The sequence below is a fragment of the Oncorhynchus kisutch genome, linkage group LG3, assembly GCF_002021735.2.
Source record: "Oncorhynchus kisutch isolate 150728-3 linkage group LG3, Okis_V2, whole genome shotgun sequence".
Taxonomy (NCBI): Eukaryota; Metazoa; Chordata; class Actinopteri; order Salmoniformes; family Salmonidae; genus Oncorhynchus; species Oncorhynchus kisutch.
Genome location: NC_034176.2, coordinates 25,204,670 through 25,223,878, shown reverse-complemented (window position 1 = coordinate 25,223,878; position 19,209 = coordinate 25,204,670). Strand labels below are relative to the sequence as shown.

The 19,209-nt window shown below is 41.5% G+C and overlaps 1 protein-coding gene across 1 annotated transcript in view; it reads right to left on the bottom strand.

The window, feature by feature from the left end:
- The window catches only part of LOC109878796 (solute carrier family 15 member 4), a 45,571-nt gene extending 30,473 nt beyond the window's left edge, over window positions 1–15,098 (bottom strand). Inside the window, exons 1-5 of the mRNA XM_020470999.2 lie at window positions 14,883–15,098; window positions 14,050–14,666; window positions 12,677–12,969; window positions 5,659–5,800; window positions 5,355–5,441 (exon numbers count right to left, since the gene is read on the bottom strand). Of these exons, the coding sequence (XP_020326588.1) occupies window positions 5,355–5,441; window positions 5,659–5,800; window positions 12,677–12,969; window positions 14,050–14,619 (1,092 nt within the window). The 5' untranslated portion in view covers window positions 14,620–14,666; window positions 14,883–15,098. The remainder of the gene's footprint in view (window positions 1–5,354; window positions 5,442–5,658; window positions 5,801–12,676; window positions 12,970–14,049; window positions 14,667–14,882) is intronic.
- Window positions 15,099–19,209: the final 4,111 nt, after the last annotated feature.

Below are 19,209 nucleotides of genomic sequence, written 5' to 3'. Positions count from 1 at the left end.
CCAGTGTCACAACACATTACGGCACAGTCATAACAGCTGTCAACCTGCCATAATAGCCACAACACTCATGACACATTTATACCGGTTGTGAGATTGATATTTTATGGCTGGTCACACCTACATAAGGGTCGAAACCCACATTTAGTCAATTGTTTAGTGTCCCTACCAAGAAGTTTCCTTTTGTTTGGAAGTTTGTTTCTTAAGTTTTGATATAGTAAATCAGTGCCACGCACAGACATTTTGGGTGGCATGTGCTCAACAACACAAAAATAATACAAAATTAAGGGCACCCACAAGACTTATTGAGCAATTATTACAAGAACAAGGGAAAGCAGCCCAATCCGATGAGTATTTTGCAAAACTATTATGAACTGGAATAAATGCTGCACTTAACAATGACCAATACAATTCCAGTCAAAATAGAAGATAGCAAAAAATATATATATACACACTGTAGCCTACCTACCATTACTATAATCCAAATCCATGTCACTATCATGCATCCCAGTGGTTTCCAAACTTTGACCGCGACCCCCAAAAAGGAATCGTAGAAAACGTGTGACTCCCGCGCACGCAAATCTATGCACAAATGTAGCCTGTCATTACAGCCATAAACGGTGACGCAAAATAGGCTACAGAAATAAACTGCATTTTACACCTGCATTTGGAGCTGAAAGTCATTCATGTTAGCAGCCAATATCAACTAGGTATACACTACCGTTCAAAAGTCATAGAAATTTTATTAGATTTTAATAAAAAGCACATTGTCCATTAAAATAACATCAAATTGATCATAAATACAGTGTAGACATTGTTAATGTTGTAAATGACTATTGTAGGCTTACAGAGGCCCATTATCTGCAACCATCACTCCTGTGTTCCAATGGCATGTTGTGTTAGCTAATCCAAGTTGATCATTTTTTTAAAAGGTTAACTGATTAGAAAACCCTTTTGCAATTATGTTAGCACAGCTGAAAACTGTATTGCTGATAAAAGCAACAATATAACAACTGGCATTCTTTAGACTAGTTGAGTATAACTTTCTGAAACTCGTCAGTCCATTCTTGATCTGAGAACTGATGGCTATTCCACGAGAGAAATTGCCAAAAAAACTGAAGATATCGTCCAACGCTGTGTACTACTCCCTTCACAGAACAGCGCAAACTGGCTCGAACCAGAATAGAAAGAGTGGGAGGCCCCGATGCACAACTGAGCAAGAGAACAAGTACATTAAGAAGGTCTAGTTTGAAAAACAGATTAGCCAGTTAGCTTGGGTGCTTGACTGCAGTTGTGAGGTCAGAAAGCTTGGATCAACCCTACTGCTCGGCCAGAGTGTCCAGGGCACTCTGAACGCTCCAATTTACGAACAGACAATCTCACAACACTCTGAATTTACGAACGCCCAGAGCACACTCTGGCACTCCAGATCAAATTTACGAACACACCCTTGGACTAAGAAAACATATGCTTCATGACACTGTCAAGAAGCAGTATGACCATCATAATCATATAAGCCAGATAAACCTATCACACAGTTAAAGTCAGAAGTTAACATACACCTTAGCCAAATACATTTAGCCAAATACATTTAAACTCTGTTTTTCACAATTCCTGACATTTAATCAGAGTAAAAATTCCCTCTCTTTGGTCAGTTAGGATGACCACTTTATTTTAAGAATGTGAAATGTCAGAGAGAGTGATTGATTTCAGCTTTCATTTCTTTCATTCTTTCAATTCCCAGTGGGTCAGAAGTTTACATACCCAATTAGTATTTAGTAGCATTTCCTTTAAATTGTTAAACTTGGGTTAAATGTTGAGTAGCATTGCACAAACTTCCCACAATAAGTTGGGTGAATTTTGGCCCATTCCTCCTGACAGAGCTGGTGTACCTGAGTCAGGTTTGTAGGCCTTCTTGCTCGCACATGCTTTTTCCAGTTCTGCCCACAAACTTTCTATAGGATTGAGGTCAGGGCTTTGTTATGGCCACTCCAATACCTTGACTTTGTTGTCCTTAAGCCATTTTGCCACAACTTTGGAAGTATACTTGGGGTCATTCTCCATTGAGAAGAGCCATTTGCAACCAAGCTTTAACTTCCTGACTGATGTCTTGAGATATTGCTTCAATATATCCACATAATTTTCCTACCTCATGTTGCCATCTATTTTGTGAAGTGCACCAGTCCCTCCTGCAGCAAAGCACCCCCACAACATGATGCTGCCACCCCGGTGCTTCACTGTTGAGATGGTGTTCTTCGGCTTGCAAGCCTCCCCCTTTTTCCTCCAAACATAATGATGGTCATTGTGGCCAAACAGTTTTATTTCTATTTCATCAGACCAGAGGACATTTCTCCAAAAAGTACAATCTTTGTCCCCATGTGCAGTTGCAAACCATAGTCTGTTTTTTTTATGGCAAGCTGCCCTTGTGCACTGCCCTATGGGACTCCCAGTTGGCAAGCGTTTCTCTCACTCTAAAAACATAAATACATTTTTGGCCTAATACATTTTTGGCCTTTACAAGTATTATTTTGGGCATTATTCAGATTACAAATTGCTCACTTTAATTGTTAAAAAAAAATTTGCCTCCAAAATATCATTCTATATTATCAAGTTGATGGCACAGTCATATAGCCCAGCACCTACATAAAGCTGAGTGACTCACTCATTCATGGCTTTGGATCAAAATAAATAAGTACCAACATTCTTTCTATTAAAGAAATGTTTTGGTTATCCTGACCTGGACACCATGTACAGTATTAGAATAGCCCATAGCAGGATAATATACCTTTACCAACACCTCTCTGTATTTTGATAATTTATGGATGGGGCTTCCCGAGTGGCGCAGCTGCATCACAGTGCAAAATGCTACAGGTGCAGGTTCGATACCTGTGCCGGCCGCCACCGGGAGACCCATGAGGCGGCATTTGGTTTTTATTTTAGAATCCTCTATGCAATTATTGGTGGAGAGTCACGTCACATTTTTCCATATACTGTAGGCCTACCGTAGTTGACATGAGTCTCACTAGTGTTGAGTAATGTGCTGTTAAAAGTAGTGTAGGTCTTAGGTATTGGTACTGCAATTATACAATTAGGGTGTAGAAATGTTATGCTCTTAGTGTAACCTTTATTTAACTAGGCAAGTCAGTTAAGAACAAAGTCTTATTTACAAGGACAGTCTACTCCTTCCTCCTCATCGGGGAATTGAACCCCGGTCTCCCACGTGCCCGCACGACACGGGATTCTTTAGCTAAATAGCCCAGTACTGTAGCCTACTGTTGCACAGCCCCATATTTTCCGTTCCATCCTAACGGAAACCCAGAGGGTTTTTCGCTTTTCTTGGAATAGAAACGCCATAATATTAAGCAACATTTCTTAAAATCAGTCCCATACACCATGTTCTTACAAAACAAGGTTGTAAAATCTCTAGTACAGCCACTATTGAAGGCTATCAACTGATTCTCAAAGATGCACTCTGGTGGTCAAAATAGCATTAATGGTAACAGTGGTTGACACTTAATTAACGTGCCATAGAATTCTGCCGCACCATGCAAGCTGTGCTGTAGTACACTGCAACTTTTAAAGGACAAATCACTGTATGCACTTGTGATAAAAAAAAAAATAATAAGATCATGATCCTCTGTGGCTCTATGAGCGCTCTGATGGAGTATTTTGAATGATTTTATTTCAGGAGAAAATATATACATTTTGGCAAATTTTTATTTGCTTAAGCCTATTGGATATGACGTATTTTCAAAAAGTAGGTTACTTCCGCATGATTGCAAGAATTATTTTGGACAATAAAAAAAGTACACTGTGCACCCGCCAACTTCCCTTCAATTTGCATGGCTGAAAATATCTTACCGGAGAAAGCATCTGAACGACCGAAACGGCGCCCCTCTGTCTTACTATATGATGCCCATGTATCTGATACCGTCTGGCCGAGAAGAGTATGGCATGCCATAATCTTTTTTACAAGACAGCATCAGATACATGGGCTACTCATACTGAGACAGAGAGGTGCTGTTCCGCGTCTTTCTGTCAGAGCGTGTCTCAGTCAAATAAATAATCAATATTTAAAGATGTACAATACAGAAAACTGCTCTGCCATTTCCTGGTTGCTAAAATTCGAAACAGTTCGCCTAATTTCAGTTTGTGTGACAAAACAAGCAAGTATAATGTAGAGAATCATTGTACCGTTTAAACTGCTGTGAAAAATACAAAAAGATATTGAAGCTGTACAAAACCGTATGTAAAAGACGCAAAAACTAATCTTAAGTAGCGTAGAAATACTGCACATAGAACCTATCGCTTTTTAGACGTGCTTTCAATGAGAACGACAGATCTATTACTCACATTTTGTCGGGTCAAATCAAATTTTAATTTGCCACATGCACCAAATACAAGCCCTAGAACAACAATGCAGTTAAGAAAATAGACTAAAACTAAAAGTGAAAAAAGTAACAATAAAGAGGCTAGAGGGGGTGCAGGTTAGAGGAGGTAATATGTACATGTAGGTTAGGGGTAATGTGACTATGCATAGATAATAAACAGTGAGTAGCAGCAGTGAAAAAAAAAAAATGCAAATAGTCCAGGTAGCCATTTGATTAATTGTTCAGTAGTCTTACAGCTTTGGACCTGGACTTGGCGCTCCGGTACCGATTGCCCTACTGGAGTCATTGACCATTTTTGGAGTCTTCCTCTGACACTGCCTAGTCTAGAATCTGGATGTCAGGAAGCTTGGCCCCTCTAATGTATTGGGCCGTACTACCGTCTAGAAGTCAGATGCCAAGCAGTTGCCAAACCAGGCGGTGATGCAACCGGTCAGGATGCTCTCGATGGCGAAGCTGTAGAACTTTGAGGATCTGAGGGCCCATGCCAAATCTTTTCAGTTTCCTGAGGGGGAATAGGTGTTGTCGTGCCCTCTTCATGACTGTTTGGTGCATTTGGACCATGATAGTTTGTTGGTGATGTGGACACCAAGGAACTTGAAGCTCTCAACCCACTCCACTACAACCGCATCGATGTGAATGGGGGCGTGTTTGGCCCTCCTTTTCCTGTAGTTCACAATCAGCTCCTTTATCTTGCTCATGTTGAGGGAGAGGTTGGTCTCTGACCTCCATATAGGCTGACTCATCGTTGTCGGTGATCAGGCCTAGCACCGTTGTGTTGTCAGCAAACTTAATGGTGTTGGAGTCATGCTTGGCTATGCAGTCATGGGTGAACAGGGAGTACAGGAGGGGCCCCGTGTTGAGGATCAATGTGTTGTTGCCTACCCTTACCACCTGGGGGCGGCCTTAACACCTTCCAGAATAAGAAGAAGAACAAAAAAAATCAACCGAGGCTCAGTTTGAGTTTACCTGGTCGGTGCCGGCGCTGCTGTTGGTGCCTGTGCTGGTGTCAGGAATCCTTAAATGTAGGCTCTGGAGGAAATATGTTGTCTGCATCTATAGCACAATGAAAATCAAATAATTACACTAGCAACGTAGGCCTACAGTACATGCTCAAAGTCCCCAAACTATCACTATTTCTTCAGTTTTAATGCTATTCTGCCTGCAATAACAGTGAACGAACGCACCGTTGCGGATGTTACGTCATGTTGCTATGAAAAAACGAAAGCTGCTTTGTTACCATAAGGAGGAGAGGTTAATACATATCTCTTACCTGAAAGTACACAGTCCAGTATGGGATAAGAGCAAAGAACACTGGAAGAATTTTCAGCAGTGCTTTCACCTCCTCCACTTTCTCCTCAGGGAATCTCCCTCCATAAGTCACCTTAGCTCCATCAAGCATGGTTGGCTTAGCCCTTAACAAGAGAAGAATAACACAATTGAACAACTTTAAAAAGATCTACTGCACGTTTTGATAGGGGCTGTACAATTCTGTAAATATTCCTTAAACATAAACTCAGCTACTATTAAACTAAAATGCTGGAGATAAGAGACTTATATCAGGCCTTTTTTGTTTATGTCTCTCCTTTAAAAAAATGGCACTTCTGGCAAAAGGACCCATTTCCTACTAAAGCCTATAATCCCTATCTCTTGAGAAAAAGCCTTAATAAGGAATTCTTGAAACGCTGTAGGATTGGCCAACTTAAAACAATGTTAAGTTCTTGAACTGATTGTGCTACTTAGGTTCAAAGTCAAGCAACAGCACATCAGAATAACTTCCTCCACAATGAATGATAGGGAAGACCACAAAAAAAAAGTACAGGCTGGGGATCAAAGAAGGGTTTAACATAAAGATAGGGTAACCAGACGTCCCCGTTTTCCAGGGACAGTCCCCGTTTTTGGTGGCATGTCCCCGGCTGGAGCTGTCCCCAGAAATGTCCCCTTTTTAACTGTGCGTTAAAAACAGACTGCAAAGTGAAATAATATTATACGTGGCAAGACCGGGCAGCAGAGTCTACCGGTTGACGTCTCAATCGCGTTGTGCTTGTTTTGTCCAGCAGAGGGGGCTGCTAGCTATATCAGCTTCATTCACTCTTCTTCTTCTAAGTTCTTGCTCACGCTAGTTTTAGAGAAAACTGCTGTGGAAAACTCAGCCAGAAGCTAGCAAGTGTCAAGTGAATCCACGACATCACCACAAACAAAGTTACACTTGTTTGAGATACTAGCGAATGTCACAATTTATTATATAGATAGATGCTCTGCTTTATAAGGTCTTAAATAGCTATTGTTAGCTAGCATAACCTATGTCGACTAAGTTATCTAGGTTGCCAGCCACTGTCATGGTAACTAGGTTAAAAAACGTAAACATGCAGTGGACGGGCTATTTTGAAAATATGATTATATTAAAATAATGCAATTACTTATGGAGAATATTTATTTGTAGATTACAATTTTAATGATTTGGCATTATAAGTAGTGTGAAAATATATTTTGACATTTTCATGGATACATTAGCAAAATGTTTTCTGTTAGAGAGTGGAGAGGAGGAAGACTGGATAGGAAGAAGCGTGAAAGATAGGAGGAAAGGTAAAGATATGATTACAGAGCCTGCCAATTTATTATTGCAAACAATCTTTTTAGATAAAATACAAAAATGAAGCAAGCAATGGGAATCTGTTAACTAAAGTATTTGATCTAATAGTGTACTATATATTAGTGTAGGGGGCAGTATTTTGATGTTTGGATGAAAAACATACCCAAATGAAACTGCCTATTTCTCAGGCCCAGAATATGCATATACTTGTCAGATTAGGATAGAAAACACTAAAGTTTCCAAAACTGTAAAAATATTGTCTGAGAGTACAACAGAATTGATATTGCAGTCAAAAACCTGAGGAAAATCCAACCAGGAAGTGCTGTTTTTCCTGAGACCTCTGTTCCATTGCATGCCTTCCCTTCATTTAAAGGGAAATCAACCAGATTCCTTTCTCTATGGCTTCCACATGGTGCGTACAGTCTTTAGACAGTTTCAGGCTTTTATTCTGAAAACTGAGAGAAAGATCACATCACATCAGTGGATGGCTGGGTGCCAGCAGAGTTTTGCATGCGCAACAGCTTGGAGCAGACATTTTCTCTCTCTCTCCTATTGAAAAAGCTACGGTCCGGTTGAAATATTATTGATTATTTTTTGTAAAAACAACCTGAGGATTGATTATAAAAAACATTTGACATGTTTCTACGAACTTTACGGATACTATTTGGAATTTGTCTGCCCCATCGTGACCGCTCGAGCCTGTGGATTTCTGAACAAAACGCACCAACCAAATGGAGGTATTTTGGATATAAAAATAATCTTTATTGAACAAAAGGAACATTTATTGTGTAACTGGGAGTCTCATGAGTGTAAACATCTGAAGATCAAAGGTAAGTGATTCATTTTATTGCTTTTCTGACCAATCTACTTTGCTGCTAGCTGTTTGTAATGTTTTGGCTCCTGAGAGAGATGTCCTAACGTAAACGCTTGGATAGCTTTTGCTGTAAAGCTTTTTTGAAATCTGACAAGCCAGGTGGATTAACAACAAGCTAAGCTGTGTTTTGCTATATTGCACTTGTGATTTCATGAAAATTAAATATTTTTAGTAATTTAAAATTTGGCGCTCTGCAATTCAGCAGCTCTTTCCAATAAACAGAAATGCCATTTTAATGACATGAGAGAATTTCCATTTATACGCTCAGGTCAAGATGATAGAATGGTTAACTGCACCCTTTGTAATTCCTCTTTTCCAATTGGCAGCGGGGGAAGAATGGCAGTGGTAGAGCATCAGACAAAAAAAGCATAAATCCCCTCTGATTGCCCATGTTGGTATGCCCTCTGTCACCACATTCTTCAAGAAGGTAGCCTTCCCAAGAAGAATATGCTTTAGCTGTGCAGGAGGGTGTCTTTGCATACCACACTATGCGACACAATCATAGTTACAGATCTATGGACTGCACAGCACAACTGACACGAAAGCTTTATGAGCCGAAGTCTACATGTGCTCGGACAAAATGTGAAGCCATAGTGAGTAACGTGTTAGCACCATGGGCAACTACTTTGGTAACAGGACCTAGACCACGTTGAATTTGTGTCCCTGTCCATTGATGCATCCAATCATGGACATGTAAAGCTGCTGCCAGTAGTAGTCAGATATATGGTGGCAACACATCTGTGGAAACAAAACTGCATGATTTTGTTGAATTGAAAGGAGAAACAGCAGAGGAGGTTGCAGCAGTGGTCCTGGTGGTCATCCAAAAATGTAACCTGCAAAACAAAGTTGTGGCATTCTCTGCCAACAACACAAATACCAACTTTGGAGGACTGAATAGGCTGGGGAGGGTCAATGTCCATACCAAAGTTAAAAATGCTCTGCAGTGAGAGGTGATTGGCATCATTCATAACACAGCCAGAACAGCTTTGGATATGATTCCCCTTGATGTTGAGTACCTGCTCAAAGATATTTGGATAGTTTCATATTTTCACCATCAGAGTAGAAGACTGAAGAGCTTTTGTGAGTTTGTTGGCCAGGAGTACCATAACATTTTAGGACACAGCTATGTTCGCTGGCTGTCCATGCTCCCTGCTCTAGAAAGAGTGCTTAAAAAGGTATGTGCCATTGAAATCCTTTTTTCTTTCTGAAGACAAATGACCTGTTGTCCTGCGAGCAATGTTCGAAGATCCACTGACTGAACTTTGGCTGGCCTTTGTCCATGGAAACTTGACCATATTCAGTGACATTATCAAGATGCTTGAATAACAGGACTGCTGTGCTGTGGAGTCAGCTGCAATTCTGAGAAACATTGAGGCAAAATTGACTGCAAGGTGTGATGACAACTTCATTCCGGTTTTGGTCAGAGGACTTCTGAGAGAGCTAGAGGGAAATGGAGCAATGTCTAAAGAGAGCTTTCTCAAAACATCCCAATCATTTTTCACTGTGGCTGTGAACTACTTGCAAGCATGGGGAAAGCACACAGATCTAAAATATTTACATTGTCTCCTTTTAAAAAGGCAACCTCAGCATGAAGAGATCCAGAAGGCAGCAGGCACACTGCAGGAAAAATGCCCCAATATGACCATCAATGAGGATGCATTGTTTGATGAGGTTACTGGCCTGCAAGAGTTCCTAAAGGGGGGAATCGCTTGAACAATGGAAAACATTGGAGATACCGCTTAGTCAGAGATGGAGAACGGTGGTTACAAACTTCAAAGAGAACGACATCCCACACTAACGTGGCTAGATTAGCCAAGTTGTCAAGTGCTTATCTGGAAGTAATGCACCAGTCGAGAGTGTTCTCCCAAATGAATGATATATGGACAGCAGCAAGAAATAGGTTCACTGTTCCTACCATCAAGGCCATGCTTATTGTGAAGACGAACTTCAACCTCCCCTGCCAGGAGTTCATGGAAAAGCTGGCCAAAGACAGAGCAATCCTGAAGAAGATACATTCTGCTGAGAAATATACAGATTAGGTTGGTATAAGTATATTATGTAGTTAACAACTTAATTAAGAAATAAGACGATGAGATTGGTAAGTACACTGCTCAAAAAAATAAAGGGAACACTAAGATAACACATCCTAGATCTGAATGAATTAAATATTCTTATTAAATACTTTTTTCTTTACATAGTTGAATGAGCTGACAAAATCACACACAAATTATCAATGGAAATCAAATGTATCAACCCATGGAGGTCTGGATTTGGAGTCACACTCAAAATTAAAGTGGAAAATGAGAACTACAGGCTGATCCAACTTTAATGTAATGTCCTTAAAATGAGGCTCGGTAGTGTGTGTGGCCTCCACGTGCATGTATGACCTCCCTACAACGCCTGGGCATGCTCCTGATGAGGATGGATGGTCTCCTGAGGGATCTCCTCCCAGACCTGGACTAAAGCATCCGCCAACTCCTGGACAGTGCAACGTGGCATTGGTGGATGGAGCGAGACATGATGTCCCAGATGTGCTCAATTGGATTCAGGTCTGGGGAACGGGCGGGCCAGTCCATAGCATCAATGCCTTCCTCTTGCAGGAACTGCTCACACACTCCAGCCACCTGAGGTCTAGCATTGTCTTGCATTAGGAGGATTCCAGGGCCAACCGCACCAGCATATGGTCTCACAAGGGGTCTGAGGATCTCATCTCGTTACCTAATGGCAGTCAGGCTACCTCTGGCTAGCACATGGAGGGCTGTGCGGCTCCCCAAAGAAATGCCACCCCACACCATGACTGACCCACTGCCAAACCGGTCATGCTGGAGGATGTTGCAGGCAGCAGAACGTTCTCCACGGCATCTCCAGACTGTCACATGTGCTCAGTGTAAACCTGCTTTCATCTGTGAAGAGCACAGGGCGGCAGTGGCGAATTTGCCAATCTTGGTGTTCTCTGGCAAATGAAAAACATCCTGCACGGTGTTGGGCTGTAAGCACAACCCCCACCTGTGGACGTCGGGGCCTCATACCACCCTCATGGAGTCTGTTTCTGACCGTTTGAGCAGACACATGCACATTTGTGGCCTGCTGGAGGTCATTTTGCAGGACTCTGGCAGTGCTCCTCCTTGTACAAATGCGGAGGTAGCGGTCCTGCTGCTGGGTTGTTGCCCTCCTATGGCCTTCTCCACGTCTCCTGATGTACTGGCCTGTCTCCTGGTAGCGCCTCCATGTTCTGGACACTACGCTGACAGACACAGCAAACCTTCTTGCCACAGCTCGCATTGATGTGCTATCCTGGATGAGCTGCACTACCTGAGCCACTTGTGTGGGTTGTAGACTCCATCTCATGCTACCACTAGAGTGAAAGCACCGCCAGCATTCAAAAGCGACCAAAACATCAGCCAGGAAGCATAGGAACTGAGAAGTGGTCTGTGGTCCCCACCTGCAGGACCACTCCTTTATTGGGGGTGTCTTGCTAATTGCCTATAATTTCCACCTGTTGTCTATTCCATTTGCACAACAGCATGTGACATTTATTGTCAATCAGTGTTGCTTCCTAAGTGGACAGTTTGATTTCACAGAAGTGTGATTGACTTGGAGGTACATTGTGTTGTTTAAGTGTTCCCTTTACTTTTTTGAGCAGTGTATTTCACATATACTATTGTCTGTTTTTTAAATTTTGCTCATGTTCTCCTCTGCTCTTATTCTACCAGGACCACTGAATGGCTGTTCAGATCAGACAGTTCTGTCTTGTCTGTAGTGTTTCTGTAGTATAGTTGTTTTCTGTCTATCACAGTGTGCCTGTTAAGACTAAATACATGAAACCGGAATTGTCCCCATTTTTTATTTCATAGATAATAACATTGGATATTTTAATGATAGATTGACCGCCGAACTGGAAATGTCCCCGGTTTTAATGTCAGAAATCTGGTCACCTTACATAAAGAGCTACGATCAACACCTAGTGGTGTGGTACTATCTTGGATTAGAGAACAACCATAACATAGCCTTCTTTTTTACCCCAAAGTAGATTAGAACATGTTTGCTACAAAGTCAAGATTGTGTTTCCATTGAGATCAGATAGAGCACAGCCTCTTTCACACCTTTTATCTAGCCTACATATAGATACTGATACTACTAAAGACGCATTTCAATTGGAATTTTGAAGTCAACCCAGGTTGGGCTTAGACTGCCTCCAGAAATGACAAATGATGTCATGTTGCTAGGTACCCAATATGTGACTGCAGCTAGCTTAGCTAATGTTACTAGCTAGCAAGATGTTGAAGACTTTAATTCACCATCACCATGCAGTAAATAACATTACTTATACTCCTGCCAGTTCCAGCCAGACTCAGCCATGTATGTAGCTTGCCGACATTAGCTAGCTAGGTAAACGGTTAGCGCCGATGCTAGCATAACAAGGTAGCTAGCATTCGAGAGCTGACTTTTCTTATAAAAGTTTGTGTAGTACAAAAATGAATGAAGGATCCAGCTATGGTGGTAATTTGCACCATGTGTGACTACTGCAGTAGTGCTTGTCCATGTCCTAGCTAACAGCAACAAGCCCAGGCGAGCTAGCTAACTAAAAATGTTGACAGCATCCAGCAGTGATCAGCTTGGTGGCTGAAAAGTAAAAGGCGTCTCCAGCTAGAATTCTAATCGAGCTGGCACCAGTTGTGAAACTGGGCTGCGCTGGCCCGGATTTCCCTCTACCCAGCTTGAATTTGAGATTTCCATTTGAGCCACCTTGAATTTGGCCCTAATTGTATGTGCCATTGGAAACGGGGCTTTAGTAACAGCAGTGATCTGCCTGGCCCCTCTTACCGTAGCAGGTTGGGCTCTTTGGGCTGTGTGTTGCAGAAGGCATAAACCAGGATCTTGAACAGGTCAGTGAAGGCACTACCGTCAGCAGGCTTGTTGATGAAGACTGTGCGCCCCAGCAGGAACACCAGGAAAGAGACACCCAGGCACACAGCTGGAATTATGTACCCCAATTGGAAGTTGATGTTCTGCTGGATGTAGGCCACACCACCCAGGGACAAGATGGCACCCAGGTTGATGCACCAGTAGAACCAGTTGAAGAACCTGCGAGTGGCCTCTGGGCCACGATCTTTTACCTGTGAGGCAAAAGGGATTGTCATGGCATTCTGCTCTCCATGAGCATCTTTAGGAAACAAAACAGAATAGTAGTATCATATCAAACTGAAGACATAGGCCTAACATTGCTATCTAATAAGAGAAACACCCTAATTATATTAAACATTTTATTGTATATCCCATCTTTCAATGGCAGCGAATGAGTGTATAACATCCACGTGATAAACAGTGCTAACATCTTCCTTTTATTCCGTGCTTGACAAAAAAAAAATGGGAAGAGAACTTTGTGAAAAGCAATAAGTTATTTCTAGTAACTTATGAATAGGCTAATCTAATCATGTTTTACAGGTGAACAAGATTTCTATGAATCCTGCTCAGTGGCATTTACCTTTTTTCCTCAATATTACTTTGTGAATCCCATAGAAACCTGGGCAATCAAAATGAAACAAATCTAAACCAATCACACATCAGAAATGTGGTAAATGACAATGGGATTGAAATCTATGCTAATCAGTCACCAACTCTGAAAACATTTTGGGACAGCCTGGGTTAGCTAGATCAGATTTCCCACTGAAATGGGCTTTCCTCTTTCATTAAGGGTCTTACAGGTAGGCCTAATCTAGAATTGTGATGAGAAACTTAACAGGACAAATGTGAGTTTCACTTCCTAAATTGATGTACAATTACTCATCTAGCATTCTTCTCAGCCTTAGATGACTGGTGTGTTGACCAGACCTGATGGATGGCATTACCCAAATGTAACTTCATGATGAAAATTACAAAAGGGTAAACCAGCAGGGGCCTGGCTGATTGAGTTCTCGTGGTAAATGTAGAGAGATGACAGGCGTACTAGATCAACATTTAGCCTATTCCACAACTACCATTTCAGTCCATATACAAGGCTGAACAATGTAAGATCATGTTCAGAACCTTTCAGACTTTATAAATTAGGCTGTTATATATATACTCTTAAACTCACATATGGGATAACATTAGCAACAATGCATTAGCAACAGTGTAAAGTACAATACATTCATTGAGTTTTCATTTTGACCTTAGAAGCCCTTCTGAATAAGTCTTATTCATAAGCTTTACTGTACCTGGTCGGCCCCAAATGGAGTGATGTTGGACTTTACTGTTCCTACACCTAGGGCGATGAGAACAAGGCCTATGTAGATCACTGGCCCACAGTAAGGTGCCCGTGTGGGGCAGGTCACATTGCTTGGAGGAGTACTGTTTGAGCTCAAACACTCTGCAGGTTGCACTGGAAATGCAATTTCATCACCACATAGGGCATTCCTGGAGTAGTCATATGTGATAAATGGGAAAAACAGCATGCCAAGGAAGTATAGAATCAAACTGCCAGCAATGGTCCAGAACTTGCCCAGATATGCATCAGCCAGCCAGCCACCAAATGGTGAGATCAGGTATGTAACCCCCATGAACATCAGGGGGGCCTGGCTGGCCTCAGTCCCATCCCAATAAAATGGGCTACTGTTAAGGAAAAGAACCAGGTTGGAAGTGATGCCATAGAATGCGACTCGTTCCAATGATTCTGCAAGCAGAATCGTTGCACACGCCAGTCTTCTGCCCTGGAACACTGACACAGTCCTGCACACAGAGCTGCTGTCCAAAAGAGGGGTGTTCTCACTGGCATTCCTGCTGGCCATCGTCAGCGGACTTGTTGACTTGAGATGTTTACTGGAAACGGTCAACACTAAACAAAATGAACACGAGATTATGATACGACGCGTTATGACAATAATTGCAACAGTTAAGATGTTGGAGAAATTACAACAGGGTTGCTCAGTTTGAGAGACACTTGCTAGCCAGCTCAGTTTGAGACACTTGCTAAATTTGGTGTGTTTCCTGACACCAGCATACTAACTTTATTATGATTTGCATATTAACATTGAGAAGTAGTATACTGTACCTTCAATTAATGACACACTTTCCAACGTCTGGCATTTAGCCTCCTATCTTATCAGTTTGTGCTCGACATGCCACAAAATAAATTGTTCAGAAGAGTGAATATCTACTCGGGTAACTAGTAATGAAACGGACAATCACACACTGCCTGTCAAAGCACTGGCGCGTGACTGTAAATTCGTTCAGCAACATCTAAATTGTGCTTTTTTCCGCATACCGTAAATAGATGGATCGACGTCACAGTTTAAGCGAATGAGGCAGTTAACACCTACATTTTACAAATCTGCGTTTTGTTCCGTTGCTGTGCTATTTAGTCCGCCCACTTAATGTATTTAGTGAAGCTCCATTGACCGGAATGGAAACAGGCTTATACGCTATTGGTCGAAAAGGGAGATATTCAATACTATTTTCATCAACACTTCCTGGAGGGCTTGCATATACGTAAGAAGGCGGGGTAAGGGTGTATGAATAGTCATGAGTCTCGACATAGATCCCGTTGGGTGATTGGTTGAGCCTACTTTATTTTATTTATTTTATTTTACCTTTATTTAACCAGGTAGGCAAGTTGAGAACAAGTTCTCATTTACAATTGCGACCTGGCCAAGATAAAGCAAAGCAGTTCGACAGATAAAACGACACAGAGTTACACATGGAGTAAAAACAAACATACAGTCAATAATGCAGTATAAACAAGTCTATATACAATGTGAGCAAATGAGGTGAGAAGGGAGGTAAAGGCAAAAAAAGGCCATGATGGCAAAGTAAATACAATATAGCAAGTAAAATACTGGAATGGTAGTTTTGCAATGGAAGAATGTGCAAAGTAGAAATAAAAAAATAATGGGGTGCAAAGGAGCAAAATAAATAAATAAATAAAAATTAAATACAGTTGGGAAAGAGGTAGTTGTTTGGGCTAAATTATAGGTGGGCTATGTACAGGTGCAGTAATCTGTGAGCTGCTCTGACAGTTGGTGCTTAAAGCTAGTGAGGGAGATAAGTGTTTCCAGTTTCAGAGATTTTTGTAGTTCGTTCCAGTCATTGGCAGCAGAGAACTGGAAGGAGAGGCGGCCAAAGAAAGAATTGGTCTTGGGGGTGACTAGAGAGATATACCTGCTGGAGCGTGTGCTACAGGTGGGAGATGCTATGGTGACCAGCGAGCTGAGATAAGGGGGGACTTTACCTAGCAGGGTCTTGTAGATGACATGGAGCCAGTGGGTTTGGCGACGAGTATGAAGCGAGGGCCAGCCAACGAGAGCGTACAGGTCGCAATGGTGGGTAGTATATGGGGCTTTGGTGATAAAACGGATTGCACTGTGATAGACTGCATCCAATTTGTTGAGTAGGGTATTGGAGGCTATTTTGTAAATGACATCGCACTTGAGTGCGTGACGCCACACCGACCAATTGTGAAACCCAGCTTCAGCTTGATCACCAAATTAATTGGGAAATAAAAGCATCAGCAGCTACCTACCAATCTATTTTAGCTTAACTGTCCAATCGTTAAAAGAACGAGCACACTAATTGTTATTTTTACCTTTCCACAAACGGTCTGGTATGTGTTGCTTTATGTAAGAAAGTTAACCTAAATGTATCAAAGAATAGGTCATGCATCCACGATTAGTTAGTGTGTACTACCTGGCCAGTAAACTCGCTAACTAGCTATCCTCCTAAATGCGGTGGTCAGTGGATAAACTACATTGAAAATATTTGTCGCCAGTTATTGTTGCCGATGGTGTAATTATGTCTAACCAATTATTTATTTACACTAGATGGCCGTTAGGGGGCGCTGTGTTGAAGCCTCCGTGCCTCCATCTTGGCACTAACTGACGTTGTAAAAAAATATTTTGGAAGCTGTAGAAATGCATTTCTTAATATCTACATTCGTTTTTGCCACATTTATTCATACAACTACATACATACTTTTAAATTATTGCAAGGAAACAAGCAGGGAGTAGGCCTCGAACCCTCGACCTACTAGCCCGAATTCCAGCGCGCTATCGACTGTGCTCCAAAAGCATTTTCGAGCTGCAGAGTCGTTACATTATATTATGTGCACTAAACATTTATTTAAAGTATTATATTTTTAGATTACTGTCCTCATTACAACAACAAAAATACTTAAATACATGTACTTTGTCCTTGAAACTTTTAATTGAAATACTGTGGAATTCAATGTATTAATATGGAGGGGAGTGACAATGTAGTCCGAACGGTGGCTTCAAAGCCTCTCAATGGCCAATACATAGCATTTACAATCTAGGGTTTATATACATTATTGTGTCTGATCTTTTGGCTAGATAGCTGTCTTGGCGTTCACAATTATCTACTTACTGCATGGCCAATATGCGAGCTAGCTACGATTCAGTCAGTAGCTATCCTTCTAAATGCGGTGGTCACTGGATAAACAAGCTATGAGTTGAACATATGTGGCTGAAAACGAACTAGTAGCTGGTTTTGTTACCCATGGTGGAAGATCTAACCCGCTGATCCTGAAGCATATTTCCCTATGAACTCGCAACGCAAGTCTAGCTAACGTCGCAAATTAGCATTTCGCTAGCTAGCTGAGTTGTTTTGTTAGTAAACGGCTGATATGAATCAAACACTGTAGCTCATCGGTGACAATGTTCTTGGGGCACGGGAATGTCAGATTCGCATTTCAATTGGATGTTTATTGTCATTGAAGTTGGTGGCTACTACTGGTTTAAGTTTCGGAGCGAGCGAAATTGTCCGCCATGTCTTTGTTTTGGTAATGCTGCGTTCAAAACAACTGGGAACTCGGAAATATCTGACTTTAGAGCACTCGAGATAACTGGGAACTCGTGAAAAAAACGACCTCCCACTGGAAAAAAAATGTTTGGAACAGGCATCCAACTCGGAATTTTACGTCGGGACCTCGGGCATCTTTCTAGAGCTCCGACTTCCCGACCTGAATATATTACGGTGTTCGTAAATTCAGAGCATTCAGAGCGCACACCGAGGAGTAGGGGTGTGATCGTAAATTCAATCTGGAGTACCAGATTGAGCCCAGGATGTTCATAAATTCACAGCGTTGTCAGATTTTCGGTTAGTAAATTCAGAGCGCACACTGGACACTCTGGCCGTTCATAAATTCAATCTGCAGTACCAGACTGCGCTAAATTCAGAGCATTGTCAAATTCAGAGCATTGTCGGATTTTAAATTCAAAGAGTTTTTTGCTCTGGGAGAGTTCAAAGCGCACACTAGACGCCATCTATTATACCATCTATTGCCTATGCCTCTCGGTCATCGCTCATCCATATATGTATATGTACAGCAGCAAGAAAAAGTCTGTGAACCCTTAGGATTTACCTGGATTTCTAAATAAATTTGACATCAAATTTAATCTGATCTTCATCTAAGTCACAACAATAGACAAACACAGTGTGCTTAAACTAATCACACACAAATTATTGTATTTGTCTTGTCTATATTGAATACATAATTGAAACATTCACAGTGTAGGTTGGAAAAAGTATGTGACTTCTCAAAAAGCTAATTGGAGTCAGGAGTCAACTAACCTGGAGTTGAATCAATGAAACGAGATTGGATCCTATATCCATCCTGCCCTGCCTTTCTAAAGTCTTCGAAAGCCAAGTTAATAAACAGTTCACTGACCATTTCGAATCCCACCTTACCTTCTCCTCTGTGCAACCCGGTTTCCGAGCTGGTCATGGGTGCACCTCAGCCACGCTCAAGGTACTAAAAGATATCATAACCACCATCGATAAAAGACAGTCTGTGCATCCGTCTTCATCGACCTGGACAAGGCTTTTGACTTTGTCAATAACGGGATTCTTATCGGCAGACTCAACTGCCTTAGTTTCTCAAATGACTGCCTCACCTGGTTCTGCAACTACTTCTTAGACAGAGTTCAGAGTGTCAAATCGGAGGGGCTGTTGTCCGGACCTCTGGCAGTCTCTGTGGGGGTACCACTAGCATCACTACTGTCGTGTCTTTGGCTATGCCGGATTAAGTGATATGACATGCTATTCTATAAAATCCTTTCTCCATAATTAACATTACCTGATTGAGCTAATCATGTAAATGTAATTAACTAGAGAGTCGGGGCACCAGGAAAGAATACTTATAGAGCTGTAATCTTCCGAATAAACTCTTACAGACCTAGTAAGATTTTACATCAATAGCAGTCAATATTAATCGTCACCTTTATTCAGTCTCATCTGAAAGTTGTAAATTATTGGACATCTTCATGAACCCTGGCTAACAAGTTGAATCAGCAATACAAAATTGGGTTTAATGATTTATTTACTAAATACCTAACTAATCACACAGAATTACACACACATAATTA